This window comes from Alosa alosa, chromosome 2, assembly GCF_017589495.1.
Source record: "Alosa alosa isolate M-15738 ecotype Scorff River chromosome 2, AALO_Geno_1.1, whole genome shotgun sequence".
Lineage (NCBI taxonomy): Eukaryota > Metazoa > Chordata > Actinopteri > Clupeiformes > Clupeidae > Alosa > Alosa alosa.
Genome location: NC_063190.1, coordinates 4,160,734 through 4,180,474, shown reverse-complemented (window position 1 = coordinate 4,180,474; position 19,741 = coordinate 4,160,734). Strand labels below are relative to the sequence as shown.

The following is a 19,741-nucleotide window of genomic DNA, read 5'->3' as shown; positions in this document are numbered from 1 at the left end:
AAGTGTCCTGGCAGCTTACTGCCACATTACCCAAACCGCTAAACATTTGGGCAAGGCTGAGCCATCACCAAGCTTCAGTGGTTTTCTATCCTTTTTTGAGCATGAAAGAGCAGAATGCACCATTCCTCCTCTCTCTCTCTTTATTTCACTGGCTGTCTAGCACTCGCCCACCTCACTGGACAAACATCTCACAAAGGGCTGGGTCTCCCTCTCCAGACGAGCTGAAAATAGGCCCACTGTGCGGCCATATTTCACTGATAAGGTCATCTGGGTATCTGCTGGGGGTGGGCACCGTGCCAGCCTGCCCTTGGCAACCGGGCAACGAGCAGCCTCAGAGTTCCGATACAGAGCAAAATATGACCTCTTGGCCGAGTGGAAACTTCTGATATTTCTGAAGTAATGACACAATGACATTCAATAAAGCTTGGCTCTGACAGTTCCATTGATAGCAGAAGCATGTTTCTTTGTGCATCCTCTGTGCTTGCTCTGGCCCTAATAATGCTCAGCTGTCGGGAGAGAGAAATGATTCACGTTGCTGTTGTGCTGCGTGAGGACAAAAGCAGCGGATGACATTTTCTGGTAGAGGTGTTAGCCCCCATTCCCAGCAGCTCGCTTTGTCACTTCTGGAACATTGCGACGAGGATGAGCCAAGCCTTAGCTTCGAAATTAAATTAGATATGAGGGAGCTACCATGAGCTAATAGTCTAGTGGACCCCACCAGACAAAGACTGATCCTGAAGTTTGACAGGGAGTCAGAAAAACATTGACATCCGACATCAATGGATAAGCTTTTCCTTTCACTTGATAATGAAAAAAAAAAAATACATTTAATATGACAAAACATGTTTATGACTGTACTTAGCTACCGAATTTACAGAGCACTGGCACAAATTACAGTAACATTATATTTCTCTGTCCTGTTGCAATCTTTTAAGATAAATTATGTTGCCCTTGTGACCGTTCTCTTCTTCTCCTTCAACACCAGGAGAGTGGACAGAAAAAAAAAAAAAAAAAAAAAAAATCACCCACGGAATAGTCGATTCTAATACCATTACGGAAGGCCGCTCCATACCAAGCCCGTTCGGAGGTATCGGAGTAATAAACAAGCGCGTGGCAGATCCATTAAGCAGCAGCTGCTCAGATTCTCTCCTGCCTTCCGGGGCCTCAGTGGAGCAGACGCTGGGCATTGGAGACGCTGCCCCTGCCACTCTCCACGCTCTCAAGCTCCTCCTTGTCTGAGTGTGATGGATTGCTGTGCTAATCATTTTCTCTGATGGATGAGGCTCATAATTGCAGTGGAATTCGGCATTCATAAACTCACACTCCAAAGATGATTACTTGGATCAACTGTGGAGGGGCCAGCTTGATGCAGCGGTCTTCTTCACATGACCCTGGCTCAGACAGAGGCATTGATTTGGACTGGCGAGAGGGCTCATCAATCCTGCAAATGCGTTCATCCATCCAAATTCACAAACCACAGGATTCTGGAGACAGTGACTAACGTGAGCACCAAAACAGCTAAAAAAAACTCCACAGATATCCAAACATACCAGTCAGACAATCCTTTCAGACGAGATGTTCATAAACAGTATCAAATCGATCTTATTTATGAGGTCAAGCCCCATCTCCAGATTTACCTCATGCTCTTTCTTAAGAGCAGTAACTTACCTCAGAAACCTGACTGGTTTCGAGATAACCAAGAAAACAGCATTGTTAGTGCTGTTGTGAGAGTGTGTTGATACCCCTAGTCAGAGATGGTCAGTCCCCAGTGAGCTGTGAGTGTGTGTGTGTGTGTGTGTGTGAAGACAGATGAGGCGCAGGAGAGGCCCTTGGAGTCCTCTCCTCATGTGAACTGGACAATCTCGCCTTGTCACTGCACTGCACCTTCTGACAGCAGGAAGTGACACCACTTGGAGAACACTGAGGAGATGAGGGATTCTTTCCAGATGTTTCTGGCGTGCTGTCACTCTCAAAGCCCCCTGTGTGACAACTCTGCGAGGGCGTGCAGACAGAGCACGTGAACGTTCATGGATGGGGGAGTTCACTAATGAATGAATCATCAAAAGGAGGAGAGGACGCTCTAAATCTGCCAGGCAACAAAGTCACAGTCCTCCAAAGTTCATTTCTTATTAAACTACTGGGGGAGACATTCAGAATGAACCGCTTCCTGAGCGTAAACATAACATCTGCTTCTTTTAAACAAGGAAAACATAAACAGAGATTTTCCCACGTATACTGCTGGCACTACTTGGGCTGGCCTCCCAGGTAAATTGTACCACTGCATACTTGTATTTTTTTACCACATGTCGCCACAAATGTTCTCCTTCTGCAACTCTTTCCCATGATGTTTGCAACAGGAAGCCTCAATCCCACAAAGACATTCTACACCAGGCAGAAACTAGTAATGCAAAAACAATCATGATCACTACAGCCCCCTCTATGACTCAATCGCACATCTACAGGTTGACCTGTTGGAGGATGCAAAGCAGAGGCATTGTTATTGTGTGAAGGTTTGTGTGTGTGTGTGTGTGTGTGTGTGTGTGTGTCTGCATATGATGGGGGGTGCAACTGGAGTTAATCTTCTGTTTAATACAGTTGCCACAGAGGGCCTGCTGCGTTATCTCAAACAGAGCATATGCACACAGACACACACACAACACACGTACACGTACACGTACACGTACACACACACACACACACACACACACACACACTCCGACATGATGAGTCTTTTAAACCAGGAAGCCTGATAAGAGTTCGACAGCGCCACAGAGCCCCACTGCTGTGCTCTCCTCTCTCTGCCAAAACACACACAGAGACCACATTCACCGCCCACAGATGTGCCAAAAGCTGCCAGACCACTGTGAATGCACTTATACATAGAGAATCCACAATAAAAAGAGGAGCTGACCAATGCCGCGATGGTAGACCAGGAGAAAACGGAAACACTAAAGGATAAGAGCGGATAGCAACAGCTATTGCCTTGTGATAAGGTGTGTGTGTGTGTGTGTGTGTGTGTGTGTTTGTTTACAATCTAGGAATAGAACATTATGCAAACACAGAGCAAAGGGGACAAATGTGACTGGAAAAAAAGGACATGGTGTGTGAACAACACACAACAAAACAGAGAGAGAGAGAGACAGGCGAGAAAAAGAGACAAAACATGGTGATGGAGTGAACTGACTGCTTTGTGAAGTGAAAGTTCTAAAAAAAAGGCTGTGAGATGTTTGGAGGGTGCGTGGGGAGGGGACTTTGTAATGGAAATGAGACTGTATGAGTGTGAGGCTGTTTTATCCCTCGGTCAGCACCGAGACTGTGGAGGCACTGTGATAAGCACCAGAACGTCCTCAGGTCCAACGAGCCTTACTCTTCCACTCTCACCCCCTAACTCTCTCTCTCACTCCCTCTCTCTCTCTCACTCCCTCTCTCTCTCCCTCCCTAACTCTCTCTCTCACTCTCTCTTTGAGCAATGGAAGTCTGGCAAGCTCAACCTTACTCAGCACTTTACATGTCTCAACATATGAAAACACATCCATTAATTTAGCACGCTCGAGAGAGACGCCGTGGCGGAATCGGCCAAGAATGCCTGTCACCATCAATCACGCTGAAGAAAAGACGGAAATAACAATATTCATGTCTTCTCTCTCAAGTGCTGCCTGAAGGATGTTACTCAACATACAGGGTCATTAGTGTAAAGCTGTAAGGTCTGACTAAACAGTTCAGATACCGGTTTCCTGAGAATCCGCACACAATAGCAATGATGAAGAATGAGCAAGGGAACGTTGACAATGAAAAAGCCATGTGTTACCAAGGCAATGACGACTGACAGACGCCTCTTGGCGTCATGTCAAACATAAACATGAACTTACTGTAAGTGACAGTGTGCTGTAGGAGAGGAGGTGTGGGAGAAAAAGAGACAGAGAAAAAAAGACAAGAAAAGAAAGAGAGATGGAGACAGGGAGTATGGAACAGGAAAAGAGACAACAGAAGGAGGGAAACAAGAGTCAAGGACAGAGAGAGAGAGAGAGAGAAACAGAGACAAAAAGAAGAGGAAAAAAGGGAAGGAGACAGGAGGAAGAGAAAAAAAGAGAAAGAGAAAGAGACAGACAGTCTAGCACAGAGCTGAGCACCCATGCTTGTGTGGAGGCAGACCTGGCTCCTGCTCCTCGGCTCTCCCTGCTTGGTTGCCCATAGCTCCGGTGGCGGTGCGGTGCGGTGCGGTCCACTCCGCTGCACAGTCCTGGCTCTCCCTCCCTCTCTCTCTCTCTCTCTCTCTCTTGTGTGCGCACGGGCGGGCTCAGCCTAATCCATCAGCCACGGCCGGCATGGGACCCAGACACGCCGGACAGGTGAGCAGAGCACGGCGGAGACGCCTGCTGCCACTACACACACACACACACACACACACACACCACTCTGGCGACGGTTCCACAGAGATCCCGGAATGGCTATCTGCCCTACTGTACTTCCTCTTCTTTTGGTGTCCTTCCCGCGCTGCTCTTCCTGGACGAGTCAGCCAAACCGGTAAAGCAGTCCTTGGGGCAGTAACCTGGGTGGTGTTGGATTAGGTGAGAGGCAGCGTGTGATTGTGTGTGTGAGTGTGTGTGGGTTAGAGTCCCCCTGTTGAGCCAGAGTCCGGGCTGTGTAGCCACTGGTGACAGTGACAGACTGAAACTGACTGGTGGCAGCAGCAACAGCAGCAACAACAGCAACAACAGCAGCTCCACCAGCAGCAGCAGCAGCAGCAGCACAGACAGAGGCAGAGGCTGCACTATGGGCTTCATCAGACTCTGAACTGCTCTAATCAGTATTCAGTAGGGGGAGTGGCCACACACACACGACACACACACCCACAGAGTGTGCTGCTGATAGACTCTGCCACTCCTCCTCCTCTCTCCTGTCCCCTCCTCCTCCTCTCTCCTGTCCACTCCTCCTCCTCTCTCCTGTCCACTCCTCCTCTGTGGCTTTTACTCTGCTGCTATCTCTAGTCCAGAGAGACAAGCTAACTGCACAGCAGACAGTGGGTGACAGGCTGCCAACATGTCTGTGTGTGTGTGTGTGTGAGAGAGAGAGAGAGGATCTGTGGCTGGACAATCTCCTCCTAACTTCCCCACTCAGAGAACAGAGGGAGCTCATGAAAAGGGAGAGAGTGAGAGAGAGAGAAGGGAAAGTGGGGGTAAGTACGGCACACAGACGGAAAAGTAGGGGAGGGGAGGAAAGGGGGGGGTGTTGTCCGCTAAGTCTTCTTGGCAGGCTCCAACCGTGGAGTGTTCTCTTTTCTTTCCTTTCCTTTCTTCATTTTCTTTATCTTTTCATCCATCGATCCGTCTGTCCTTCTTCAGAGGCAGATGTGGAGAGCCATTCTGACAAACTCTCCCGCCTCTGCTCATATGCACACGCACAAACACACACACACAACCCTGTCTATGTCAATAAATGCAAACACACTCTTCCCGTCCGCACCCACACCCATAGTCTGTGTGTGTGTGTGTGCATGTATGTGTGTGTGTTGGTTGCACTGCTGATGCAGAGGGGGTTGGTGTGTTTGGCTCGCCCCAGTGGGAGGTGAAAGGGAGGGGCGCTGCTGCTGCTGAGAGGAGAGCTTGTGTTTTTCCTGCTCATTCACAATGTATGCGTCCCTGAAATATTTACAGCCATAAAAGCGCCGCATCAAAACCCAAGTTTGAAGAAGTACTCGAATGTGCCCCTCCCTCCCTTAACAATTAACAAAGATCATCAGAACAACCCCTCTCTCCTCCATCCCCTCTCTCTTTCTTTCTCTCACTCTCTCTCAGTCACCTTTTCTCATCCTCTCTCTCTTCCAGTCATCTGTTTTGTCCTCTCTCTGTCCCCTCTTCCCTCTCTCCGAGCATCATTTCTGCTTTGGTGCTGGTGTTAAGGCAGCTTGAGAGAGTGTGTGCGCAGCATGAGCCTCCTGTTTTAATCCCATTACGGAGGGCTGTGTGTGTGTGTGGAAGCGTTCGGCTGCCTCATTCCCATCAGCCAGGCTTCTCTCCCTCATTACGCCACAACCACACACACACAGATACACACACATACGCACACACACACACTCTCTCACACAGATACACACACATACGCACACACACACACACACGCACACACACACTCTCTCACACAGATACACACACATACGCACACACACACACACACACACACACACAGATACACACACATACGCACACATCACGCACACACACACACACACACACACTCACACACACAGATACACACACATACGCACACACACACACACACACACTCTCTCACACAGATACACACACATATGCACACACACACACACACACTCACTCTCTCACACAGATACACACACATACGCACGAACACACACACACACACACACACTCACTCTCTCACTCAGATACATACACATACGCACACACACACACACACACACACACACACACACACACACACACACACACTCACTCTCTCACACAGATACACACACATACGCACACACACACACACATCACACATGCAAATACACCACACAGACTCTCTCTCTCTCTCTCTCACACACACACACAGTCCTCCTGAGGTATTTTAACAGCAGATGATTAAAAAAAACCCCTCTGAAAACATGAATTTTCTCCTCTTCAGTGCATGTGTATGAGTATAACCAAACCAATGACCTTGATATTGTGCTTTGGTCTAGACATTGAGTCACAGAAACAGCCTGAATCTGCCTTGGCCTTCCACTGCCCTATGAGGTGAGAGCACAGGACGATGCACACTGTGTGTCCTTTCTGAAAGCATTGTTTGTCTGAGGTTTCTGCAGGGAGCAGGTTGCTTGGGGGTGGCTGTGTGTGTGTGTGTGCGTGTGTATGCGTGTGTATGTGTGTGGTGAGGATGGCAGTGGCTGAGTGTTGATGCCTGTGCTCATGCCAGTTCCGTCTACCTGCTGGTGTACGTGTGCGGCAGAGTGTCTGTCGGCGGTGGCGTGTCACGGCTGACCGCACATTGAGGTCACGCAGTCCCAGCGGGATGCCAGGTGGCCCTGTGCGTTCATACCAGGAGGGGTGTGGAAGGGGGGTGGGGGGTAATAGTGGGGGCCCACAGGGCTGTCTGGCCTTTGGACTCAAATACTCCCATCATCCTCTGGGGTGGTGGTGGGACTGCTGTCTGGGCACGTACAAGTCACAACAGCTCCCACCCCCCCCCCCTCTACTCCCCTCCTCTCTCCACTTTTCTGTTCCCACCCCCCCTCTCCTCTTCTCTCCTCTGTGTTCCATCCTCCCTCCTTCTCTCTCCTCTTCTCTCCTCTGTGTTCCATCCTCCCTCCTTCTCTCCCTCCTTCTCTCCCTCCTCTTAAGTCCTCCAGCTCTTCCTGCTGCGGCTGCTTCTGCTCTTCATCCCTCACGGTGACGGGAGGCTGCAGGATGGTTCTGACACAAACATCACTCATCTCAAACTCTACAGGGGCTAAGCAGGCACACACACACACACACACACAGACCCATCCCTCTCTCTCTCCCTCCCTTTCTCCAGACAGATGACTGTTTTTGGCTGAGCTATGAAAACGGCAATGATTCTGATGATGGGATGCAAATGGGCAAAAAAAAAGATGAAGCATCCCTCCCTGTGAGACCCCCCAAGGCCTGAAACAATCTTCATAGAAATCCATATGATCTGCGATGTGGAACAGCTGTCTTACCCTAAGTTACAACCTGCTGGCAAAAAATAAACCTACAAGAGTTTTGGCACAAGCATTGTGCTTTGAGCTATAACTTTTCTTCCCGTAAAAATGCCACATGATCTGGGAAGAGGACGCAGCAAGAGGACACAACCTCTGGCTTTGGTCCCGATTAAAGGCTTCGGTGATTTACAACTCCTCGGACATGTGTGAGAAGAGCCACCCCCGCTCTGCCATCCCATAATAAGATGCCATGTACGGGAAAGGCCGGGCACTGTCGGCACGGTGACCCATCTTCTCGCCTGAGTCATCGAGTTCATAAATGAGAGTGACTGGCGCCTGATGACGGTGACATAAGCTCTTCCTGAGAGAATGCAATCAGGCCTCAATGACATGATGACCACTGGGAGCTGCGCCAGCACTTCATCTCCCTTCACTCAGTTGGTCCGAGGACAGGTGGCCAACAGACAAGTCCCTTTCCCCACACATGGCCTTATGGTTGTACTTGACTGCTGCACCGTCATGTGTCAAAAACAAACAAAACAACTTAAAAGGCAGTCCACACTTCTCCTAACATGAACTGTTACAAGTGTTCTTCCGAAACTGTGTGTAATCCTGCAGAACATTTTAACTTCAGATCTAAACAATGTCATGCTCAGATGAATGCCATGGACCGCCTAAGCCCACACGTGGACCTGCCCATACCCAGGGAGAGAGAGAGAGGGAGAGAGAGAGGGTGGAGGAGGGAGAGAGAGAGAGAAGGAGGGGGAGAGAGAAGAAAATAGCAAGAGAATGAGAGAGGAGGAAAGACAGAAATAAAAAGAGCAAGAGAGAGAGGGAGGAGGAGAAAGAGAGAGTGTGTGTGTGTGTGTGAGAGAGAGGTATGAGTGGTTGAGGCGGCTCCACCTGTGAGAAAGGCCTCTGGGAGTGCCTCCTGGAGGAGGTCTATTTATAACCAGGTGAGCGAGCGCGCGCACACACACACACACACACACACACACACACACACACACACACACACACACACACACACACACACACACACACACACACACACACACAGACACCTCCTGTCCTCTCGCTTGGCTGGAGATCCTCCCCAGTCGGTCACAAGCTCTACTTAAATATTGATGAAGTCCTCAAGTAAGTGGTGTGGTCCCAGTAGTGTTTTAACCCCTCGCCTAACAGCTTTGTTACACCGACTACCAAGGGCGCTCAATCTCCATGGCAATCATTCAGTCTCCATATACATTTAGAATCCCGTCCACCACTGGTGCATCAGACCTGCCAGGTCCGATTAGTAAGATGTGTTCAACTGAACAGAATGGAAAACCTGATGCAGTAGATCTCAATGCATGTGAATGAGTCCAAGCGTATTCTTCCTCCAGCAGATCCACAACATATCGTTTGTATTCAAGTCTTAGATCTGCTATTCATTAATGAATAACAAATATGATGCAGTGTGTGTGTGTGTGTGTGAGAGAGAGAGGGTGAGTAATTGAGTGTGTGTGCAACTGTAAGAGAGAGAGGAAGGGGGTGAGGGAGCAGCAACATGCAGCAACAATTTCAGAATATTTTATTAGCTCTGAAGTCTGAAACAAACTGCAACATTCATCATTTTACATCAGACCTATTTCAATCTGCAAAATGCATGCAAACATGCATACAGCTTGAGAGAGAGACAGAAAAAAGGGAAAGTAGATCGAGGAGAGAGAGAGAGAACACAAGTGTGTGTGTGTGTTCCTTGTGCGTGCATGCCTGTGTGTGTGTTTATATATTATGTGTGTGATAATAAAAGTAATACTGAAAACTGCCAAACACATCTCTGTCAGACAGCGGATCAACCCTGACTGCTGTCACTTCATCACCAGCGTCAGCAGCAGCAGCAGTCCTATCTGGAGCATCCCCAGCATGGGGCGCGGGGCTGGCTGGTACCCGCTGCTTCTCACAGCAGACACAGGCAATGGACCCAGCCATCCATCAGCTTACACAAACCAATTTATAGCCAGAGAGCAGCCGGAGAGGAAATAACTTTATGCGTTATCTGCCTGACTAGGGCTGGCTGGTGTGGAGCCAGAGGAGCGGCTTTAGGGGGAGCAGGGCTCTTTGTGAAGGGACAGGGCAGGGGGAGGTGGGCTTGGGTGAGGTCGGGGGTGTTGTGGGGGTTCAGGGGGTGAGTTGTGTGTGGTGATGGGCGGTGCAATGTGCTGATGCGAATTACAGCGATGTGGCACAGCTGCAGCTGAGTTTGGGCTGATTAGTAGGTCATGCATGAGGGATTCCCAACACTGAGGTGGCTTCCCACGAAAGCACACATTGATTCCAATGCATCAAAATATGACAATTCAAATTATGCTACCACCACACCCGACAAGTGACAAAAATAAAACACAACCAGTTGGTCTAACGTTTAAATAATACACAAACAAATTACAAAAAAAAAAAAAAAAACTAAACTTCAAAGCAGTGTTTAGTATTCAGATCTGGGCAAAGGAGGGAAAACTGATAAATGAACAGCTCCCTCTAAAGAAAAGACATGGCATAACTTCAAAAGGCATCAACATAAAAATGCCACCCTTGAGAATCAAAGCCCTCTCTCACACACAGTAAAATACCACGACATGACCATTTGAAAATACCCTCCATCATCAAACGAGCATGTGGACAGTCTAAATGCCAGGCCCAGAAGCATGCTCACTCACAACCACATCTCCAGATCTGCCACTCAGAGATGTCCATCAAGCCATATGCTACCCTGCCTGAGAGGCGCTTTCAGCCTGATTAAAACCTACAGTCTGTGGACCTCCGCTAACTTCCACTGAAGTGTAGTTTCCCCTCGTCTATTAGATATAAATCTGGCAGAATCTGGCATCTGCTCTGACTGACTGTTAGCTTGATAATAGCAGAGAAAATACTGAGCGCTCTGCTGCCTCGCTATTTGTCTTCCACAGCCGCATATCCATTTAAGCACTATAAGGTATGCAGCTAAATTGGCCATGCTTTCTGCTTTGCATTCCACTGTGACAGAGAGAGCAGTAAACAGACACTTTTTTTCCAGACTGTTTTGACAACATCGGGGTGATTTTAGGGGATTTGATTGTGTTGGTTTTCCTTGTTGTGAGTCATCTCCTAAAGCCCAGAGAGACGGATTTCTGTGATTTGGGGATCTTGCAAATAAACAGCGTTTGATCGGTGTGTGTGACGGCAGGTTTTAATGAGCTCTGGATAAACAAACACTCTGTGAGTTCAAACCACCAGGCTCAGATGGCCACCAGATCTGAGGGCAACAGAGCGATCCAACCCAGAACACACACACACACCAACACTATACACACACAAACACACTGTACACACAAACACACACACACACAAACACACTGTACACACACACACACACACACTGTACACACACACACACACACACACACACACACACACACACACACACACACACACACACACACACACACACACACACACACACACACACACCACACACACACACACACACACACACACACACACAAACAGATACACACACACAAACACTGTATACACACAGACACACACACACACACAAACAAAGACACACAGATACACACATACACTGAAAAACAGATCAACCAAACACAAACACGCACATACAGTAGGGGCACAGGCTTAAATACAACACTGTTGACGTGGGCACTGACAACAACACATTGTCAAATCATCTGTTTTTAATGGCGTAAAGCAAACATGTGAGGGCATTCTTGACATTTGGCAGACAATTTGACGGCTTGTAATGGGTGTTATAAAATTAGCACATTCATTGAGCATGGATTTTCAGAGTGACGGCACCACTTATCTGCCTGGGTGAAGATGAACACCTCCCGAGGGCTGATTGACGTGTGACAGTGTGCACCAACCGTCATGTGGGGGCGAACCACCCAACCCAACAATGTGCAGCAGTAGGGTATTCAACAACAGGCAGCTCCACCCCACACACGCTATTTAGCCACGATGCCGAGCCCAGAAGTGCTACGCATTCCTGCACAACGTGAGCCTGAACACTAGTCACAGGGAGAACTCTCTCACCCGCGCCTAACACACACACACACACACACACCCTCATTTAGAAAGGTCAACGCATGGACCAGGAGGACCACAACAAACATGCGCACACAGAAAGCTTCATTCTTGTGTAGGGGTAAGGTAAACCATGTTACAGTTTTTGCCCATTGCTTGAACACTATAGACACATGCTTAGACCAAAGTAACAAAACTTGAAGCTTTTGTAACAATACCTTAAACACAGTGTAACCATACCTTAAACACAGTGTAACCATACCTTAAACACAGTGTAACCATACCTTAAACAAAAGCGCTGCTTTGCAATTCTGCAACACACTTGCTCTTTTCTGCAACACACTTGCTCCTGCACACTACACACTATTAAAAGCAGTGAAAATTAAAGACTGCAGTGTTTTATATATATAAAGTGTCTGAAAGTGTATTCATATGATGCAGATGTGTATCATTTTGTTATCAGAGTTTTGAAAGAAAAGATGTATGTACATAGATGTACATAGATGTGAATGGTTTATTTCCCAGTGTTGTATCTTGTGTGTAAAGTTTTGACATAATGAGCCAAAATTTCATGACATTATTTCACCTATAATTCAACATTGATTTTCTTGACCTTTTTACAACCAACGTTGTTTCAATGTTTGTCTACATACCCTTTTACAACCATTCAGCATTAAACATTGTTTCAACATTGTTTCAACATTGACGCAACAACTGACGTTATTTCCCCTATATTTCAACGTTGAAGGTCGGTCGTGTGCCGGCTGGGATTACTGTAATTAGAACATTGAAAGAAATTCTGGAATCCAACATTCTACATGTGCCTATCAGTATTAGACAGGGTCAAAAATGAACAGCACTCATCTTCAGGATAGCCATGTATTCCTTGAAGATGACAGTATTATCTTCCTACATAATGTAAGCTATGCTGTCACTGTTCCTCAACAGCTAATTATCCAATAACAGCACTTGAGCTGGATAACTACATGTGTGCATCACATAATTGTATGGTTCACGTGGGATCACACTCTTTGACTTTGTCTACTCAACCTCTCTAATGAGATGAGCAGCACAGCCCCCACTGACATGAAGTCAGCACCACGTGCTTTCTTCTTACAGACAATGGCAACCTCAATGTCTGAGAACAGGCGGGTTAGAGGCGTCAGGCATCATTAAAGGACCCCTACTCCATTACTGTTATCAGTGGGCTCCCCCACACACATACACACAGACACACACCCGCACACACACACACACACACACACACAGACAGACAGAAGGGAGAAGGGGGAATCGTAAGTTTTCCACCCTTGACCCATGATGCTAAATGAGGACGTCCCTTGACGAATGAGTCCATCTTTCTTAAGGGCAAGGAGCTAATAGCCTACCACAGTGATGGAGTAGGTAATTATGTGTGTGTGTTGTGTTGTTGGACCGTCCTTCACAGTGAGCATTAAGCCTTCCTGGGTGTTCTCTCTGTCCACAGGGATTAACACTGACCCAACACTGAACTTTGTGGTTATCTTCTTAAGATATTATATGATAAAAATGAAAAGGCATACAAACATGTACACAATGGTCCAGTCAGACCTGTCTGGCGTTCAAAGTATTCCCTTGTGAGCAAAAGGATGACCCTTTTTATAGGAGGACAATAGCCAGGCGTGCTCATCAAAGTGGTCACGCACACACTAACTCTGGAAACAAAAAGTCATACTTTCCTTATTATCTCACACAAAAATGGCCTCCGTTCAAAGGCCTCTTTTCAGGACACTCTAACCAAACAAACACCGGCACTCATCCCCTGGCAAGCAGCGAGCGGTTCAAAGACGTGGAAAATACGCTTCAGAGAGCGTTCACCTCGTCACCTGAACACTGTGTTTCAACAGATGCACAGCTGCACGGCAGATATGAAACTCTAAAGATGAACATCTAAGTGTTTACAGAGAGACGAACGTGGCCAAAGGAGGCCCATCAGTCCAGGAACGATCCGCTGTGGCCCCCTAGTGGCCGTAAAAATAACTCCTCTCTGACGTGTCAACTTCAAGTTCACAAGCACATGGCACTAGCCCCCTGCCTGGCAGTCATTGATAACAGATTTAGAAGAAATAACAGTTTACGACACCATGGAACAATTAAACAATAACATACCAAAACATGGCAGACACAGGCTCTGTTTAGAGCAGACTCAGCACCTCTGCTTTGCCAAGTATAATATTTGATGGGAAAGTGTGGCGGCTGAGATAGAAGTCTGGGCTATACAGTTCCCATGCCACGTCTGACCCTGCAGGATGGCATTTAAAACACACCTCAGGTAAAAAGGGGATGCATGCCTCCATGTTCAACCACATTTAAAGGCAATTAAGAAACAATGAAAAAGGAAGGAAGGGTGTATGTGTGCGTGAGTGTGTGTGTGTGCGTGCGTGTGCATGTGTGTGTGTCTGTGTGTCAGTACGCACTATGCAGACATGTGTACTGAGTGTAAAGACTGTATATGTGTGTGTGTGTGTGTGTGTGTGTGTGTGTGTGCTTGTGTGTGCAAATCAATGTGTGTTTGTGTGTGTGTTTTGTCTTACCTGTGGTGGTGCGGATTTTAGAATCAGCCAGATCAGAAATGGCTCCTGACGTGACGGTCTTCCTCATGCGGGAGCGTGGGACTTGTCCCAGTGCAGGCTTGGCCAGGGCATCATCACTACTTGCCCTCTTCATCTGCAACAAACACACAGATCGTGGCCCACTGGTTACTGTAGCACTCTGGACTTGTAACCGGAGGGTTGCCGGTTCGAGCCCCGACCAGTGGGCCGCGGCTGAAGTGCCCTTGAGCAAGGCACCTAACCCCTCACTGCTCCCCGAGCGCTGCCGTTGAAGCAGGCAGCTCACTGCGCCGGGATTAGTGTGTGCTTCACCTCACTGTGTGTTCACTGTGTGCTGTTTGTGTTTCACTAATTCACCGATTGGGTTAAATGCAGAGACCAAATTTCCCTCACGGGATCAAAAAAAAATATATACTGATACTTATACTCAATAACGTGACCAGATGATCAGATGCACAATGACAATCCCCAGTTACTCGGGATCATCAGTCTGGATGCACATATTATCTCATACATCCAAATAGAACCAGTTTATAATTTATATATTTTGTCATCCAAATCCAGAAAATCAGACTGCATCGTGCATCCTGAATTGACAGGAATTGTCATATATTCCAGCTAAGTGTCAGATTCCAGATAATTGTCGGATATTCTATATCTGAGCAGGCCAAAAAAAATGTCCTGACACTTTTTAGGTACATCAGAAACAGCATCAATTTGAGTAGTAACAAGATTAAGAATCTCCCAAATCAGTTTGGCTATGGAGCAGATACACAGAGGAGAGGCCTGCTGCGCGGGCTCTTACCTTGCTGAAGCGCTGCTCTGGGGTCTGGGAGTGGGAGCTGAGGAGGCGGGAGGGCTTCATGGCGTTGGCGGAGAGAGAGGACGGCACCTGACTCCGGTCCGAAGCCCCTGCCCTGGCCAGCGGGGTCTTGGTGGTGGCCGCCCCTCTCAGCATGGCGGCTCTGAGTGTTGCTCACTGCCTCACTCTGCAGAAGAGAGATAGATATAGACACACACACACACACAGAGGACATAACAGACGCAAGGAGTCAGTGGAGAGGAACGGGACGAATCTGAAAGTAGCGTTCTATTAAAAGCATCCTCATGGGGGATCCTGAGAATGTGTGAACAGGGTAGGAGGACTATGGAGGGTGAGGCCAAATTATTTATATGTGTCATATAACACTTAAGCAATAATACACAACAATTTGACATCTTTTTAAGGAATGTTTTTTATTAGCAACAACTTTTGTTTGTGTAATCTCAAGACAGACATGGTCATGTAAATGACAGATAGATACATCTGACGTTCCCCACGTTAGCATGTTAGCAAGCTTTCATCAGCACCAACTGCAGCGCCAAGATTTTTGCAAGGTTTTTTACATGATGTACTGTAGGTAGCTCACCAATTTTAGATCCAAACTCCCTAATGTCTAATGACTAGTAATATGTGATTACACAGTGATATGTCAGATATGTAACGCTTCAGCAGAATGAGTCTGCATCAAAATGAATCAAAAACAAAAAGCCTCAAGAGAAGGAATCACACACAGAGACAAGAGCAATATGTGAGAAAAAGGGGGAAACACACAGAGCACTGAATGTGTCCTCACAAATGTGACTACAGGCTTAGGATTTCATTCTGACCCCACACACATTACAAACACATCTCCAGGCAATAACTGGTTCTTCAGTAATAGAAAGTTGCACACAAAGCGACACACAGACACACACACACACACACACACACACACACACACACACACACACACACACACAGACACACACACACACAGACACACACACACATACACACAGACACACACACACACACACACACAGACACACACAGACAAACAGACAACCACACACACACACAGATAAGCAAACGGCAGCAATCAAGTTCACACCAGCAGCTCCCTCCCACCACCAGCCCTGATCCCTCCTGTGACAAAGTGCTGGAGAAAACGGAGCCTCCCATCTGAGCCTCTCTCCCATCTGAGCCTCTCTCCCATCTGAGCCTCTCTCCGTGCAGCGCTGTCAGACCCAGGGAAGCCCCAGCAGGGCAGCACACACCTGATAACACATTGGCCTGACCATGACGGGTCAGCATGGGGAGGGGAGTGTGTATGTGTGTGTGTGTGTGTGTGTGTGTGTGTGGGGGCGGGGGGGGGTTACTCACAGGCCTGCTAATGGAGCTCAAAGCCGTCTTAGTCATCCATCAGTGCTTGACGAGACCTGACTGACTATCTCACTCCTACTGAGAGTCTGAGAGCAGGCCACTAGCTATGATAATGATAGCACTTAAGGGGAGGTAACGTGAGAGAAGTGGCAGGTGGCTAGTTAGCGAAGGCCCAGGCTAATGCTTTTCAGTAAGAGGAGAGAAGGAGAGGGAGGGGGAGAGATGCTGGATTGGGGAGAGGCAGAGAGATGCACAAGGTAATGAGATACACATGTAAACAGACAAACATAGAGGCACACAAACAACAGACAGATATTGGAAGGGAGCAAAGCAGGCAGAGATAGAGAAAGAAAGAACAGAATTGTAGTAAGGAGGGGAAGAGAAAGTGCATATCCCACCACCGCCCACCCACCACACACACACACACACACACACACACACACACACTAATGGGATTTCCAGGCTTCTGCTCGGGGTTTCCTGTAGTAAGGCCTCATTGATCGGAATCCTAGGGTACGCAAAAGGCCACACACACACACAAACACACACACACACACACACACATTAACAGTCAGATGGAGGATTCTTTCAATTTGGTCACAGAATCACTTGGGAGCAGAGGCTATTACTCTGATGGATTGGACTTCATCTATGTGACTCCAATTTAGGAGATGATGGCGATCTCTGGCCTTTCATCTTCATTGTAGAAATCTGATGAGAGATCCCACAAGGATCAAAGTGAAAAATGTATCAGCTGGAAGGACATGAGCTTCCCCACATGAGCTTCCCACCAGCTTCTACTGAAAAAAAGGATCTACTGCTCTACAGACATATTTCTCTACTAAAAGGGTTCAAGATGTCTCAAAAGCCTAAGGTCACATCACTCTGTTTGTCTCAATCACTCCTTTACTAGTGCCTCCTACTCACAAAGCTTAATTCTGGTGGCTACATAAAATAGCTATTACTGCTGCACAAACAGTTACAGTACAATCCAGGTTTCTATGGCAACTTTGACAATGTGGGTAGGTTTGAATGTATAGCCTAACAACAGCCAAATCTGTCTGTCTTTAGGGAACTGAAAGGCGGAACAGACTAGATTCTATATTTCTGCACAATATATAGTTATAATACAACATTTGTTTATGTTTCTGCAGAATATATAGTTATAATACAACATTTGTTTATGTTTCTGCAGAATATATAGTTATAATACAACATTTGTTTACAACATTTACAACATTTGTTTGCAAGAAACAATAGATAGTTATAATACAAAATTCACCAGAATAAATTAGTAAAACAACACAGCATACAGAAACGGAGCTTCAGGAATTCCAGGAAAACAACCTCGATTCCAGCCAACATGCTCTGAAGAGCTGTTTGTTCACAACAGTCGATGTGAGTGGTAAATAAGGAGCTCTGAAGGGCATCATTCAAGCAGCCCCAACAAATGAGTCAAAGCATGCGTGTGTGTACCTGGTCTAGGGCAAACCATGCATGTGTGTACCTGGTCTGGGGCAAAGCATGCATATGTGTACCTGGTCTGGGTCAAAGCATGCGTGTGTGTACCTGGTCTGGGTCAAAGCATGTGTGTGTGTACCTGGTCTGGGGCAAAGCATGCGTGTGTGTGTGTGTACCTGGTCTGGGGCAAAGCATGACCTAATCCCTGGCCCTGAGAGGGAAAAGCGAGAGCTCTAAACTCAGCATTCACACAGCGCTGGCTGCGACCCAACACTAACGCACTGGGCCGAGGTGACCTGAAGTTAGCTTAGTGGAGCCCAGACGAGCCCAACCGGCCCTGGATGGGTGCGGAGCGCTGAGTTAATTGAAGGAGGGCCGCAGGTCCTTATCTATTACAGCACACAGCGGGCTCCTCTGTGCGAGGGCCTTGTCCTGTCATGTGACGGAGGAGCTGAGCACCAGCGTCGCAGCCTCCAGCGCGAGGAGGACACAGCAGCACTTGAGAGAGAAGAGAGGAGAGAACAGAGCCAGCTCACGGGCACAGCACTTTAAAAGAGCCCCTATCAGCAGCCCTGGCACACTCACTGGGTTGACTATTTTAAGACATCAGCAAAGCGGGGGGGAAAGGGAATTACAAATAACCCTCAAAGAAGGTGCTCTGTTGCAAGAGAGAGTGTGTGATCACATTCTGATCAGATGTTTCAGGCTTCTTTCTTTTAAAGGAAGGAGAGTTGAGATTACGATACTACATTATACTGCAGAGAAAAGCCAGGCATAATTTAAACACCATGCGCACACTTACACTCTTACTTTGTAGAGGAAAGTGTTCCACAGACAACCTAACATTTCTGTGAAAAACCAGGCCAATTATCCACCAGCAAGTCCCAAATAAAATGACCCAGATAAAAGCCTCATCTGAATCACAGCACGGAACAAGCCACTATAGCACGAGTCTCTGTGAGGGCCCGAAATGGAAATACATTTTGGAGACTTTGCTTGAGGTCGCGTAGATTATGTCATGTCAGGTAGATTATTCAATCAGATTAAGGAGGTGTTTCTGATCTAGTGTAGACTTTCGACCCAGGCAACTTACAAGGACACATTTTCTAAAATGTAAACTGTGTAACACTAGCACACATCCCTTTCAGCTTACAGTTTTGTCCTAGTAGGATAAGGCCTACTTTGCAAAACAGGTTCTTAATTAATATACAGTATAAAACATCAGAGCAGAGAAAATAAAATGTCAGTGTAACTCCATATGTAAAACAAATCCATATGGCCCAGGAGGTTAACATCTAGGCAAAATCATAAAGCTATCATAACAACCATTTACAGACTCTCTGTTATTCAGATTAGTTTATCATCACATTTTAAGGCTACTTAAGCTTTACAGAAAGCATGCACCCCATGTAACTTATCTGGCAGGAAGTAAAAACTGCACAGCGGACTGTGGTTTGGCTATATTTAGAGTATCCTGTCAAATTCCCCTGCTTCAACAACATTAGTTAAAAAAGTTGAAAAATGGAATATGGCTTTTGAGTGACCACACCCATAAGTACTAGGCTGGCTGCGTATTTAATTACATTGCTTCAGTCAGTATTTCTGATGTGTGTAGTAGTTCCTAAAAAAAAGCAGATAAAAAGTGAGGCCTGAACAAGAACATAAGATTTCGGCCTCTGTTCCTGAAATCTGTAGCGACTAAGACTCAACATAAATGTGGACGACTGCTACACAACTCTCCCTGTGTTCCTCACATGT

The 19,741-nt window shown here is 47.1% G+C and overlaps 1 protein-coding gene across 6 annotated transcripts in view; it reads right to left on the bottom strand.

Annotated features, from left to right (window-relative positions):
* The window catches only part of specc1 (sperm antigen with calponin homology and coiled-coil domains 1), an 87,450-nt gene that overhangs the window by 53,994 nt on the left and 13,715 nt on the right, over positions 1-19,741 (bottom strand). For 5 of the 6 annotated variants that reach the window (XM_048270674.1, XM_048270663.1, XM_048270696.1 and 2 more), the window contains exons 2-3: positions 15,143-15,326; positions 14,320-14,452 (exon numbers count right to left, since the gene is read on the bottom strand). In XM_048270674.1, coding sequence (XP_048126631.1) covers positions 14,320-14,452; positions 15,143-15,295 — 286 coding nt within the window. In that variant the 5' untranslated portion in view covers positions 15,296-15,326. Of the gene's footprint in view, positions 1-4,152; positions 4,785-14,319; positions 14,453-15,142; positions 15,327-19,741 lie in introns of those variants that run through there. The other variant, XM_048270698.1, reaches the window with a different exon arrangement.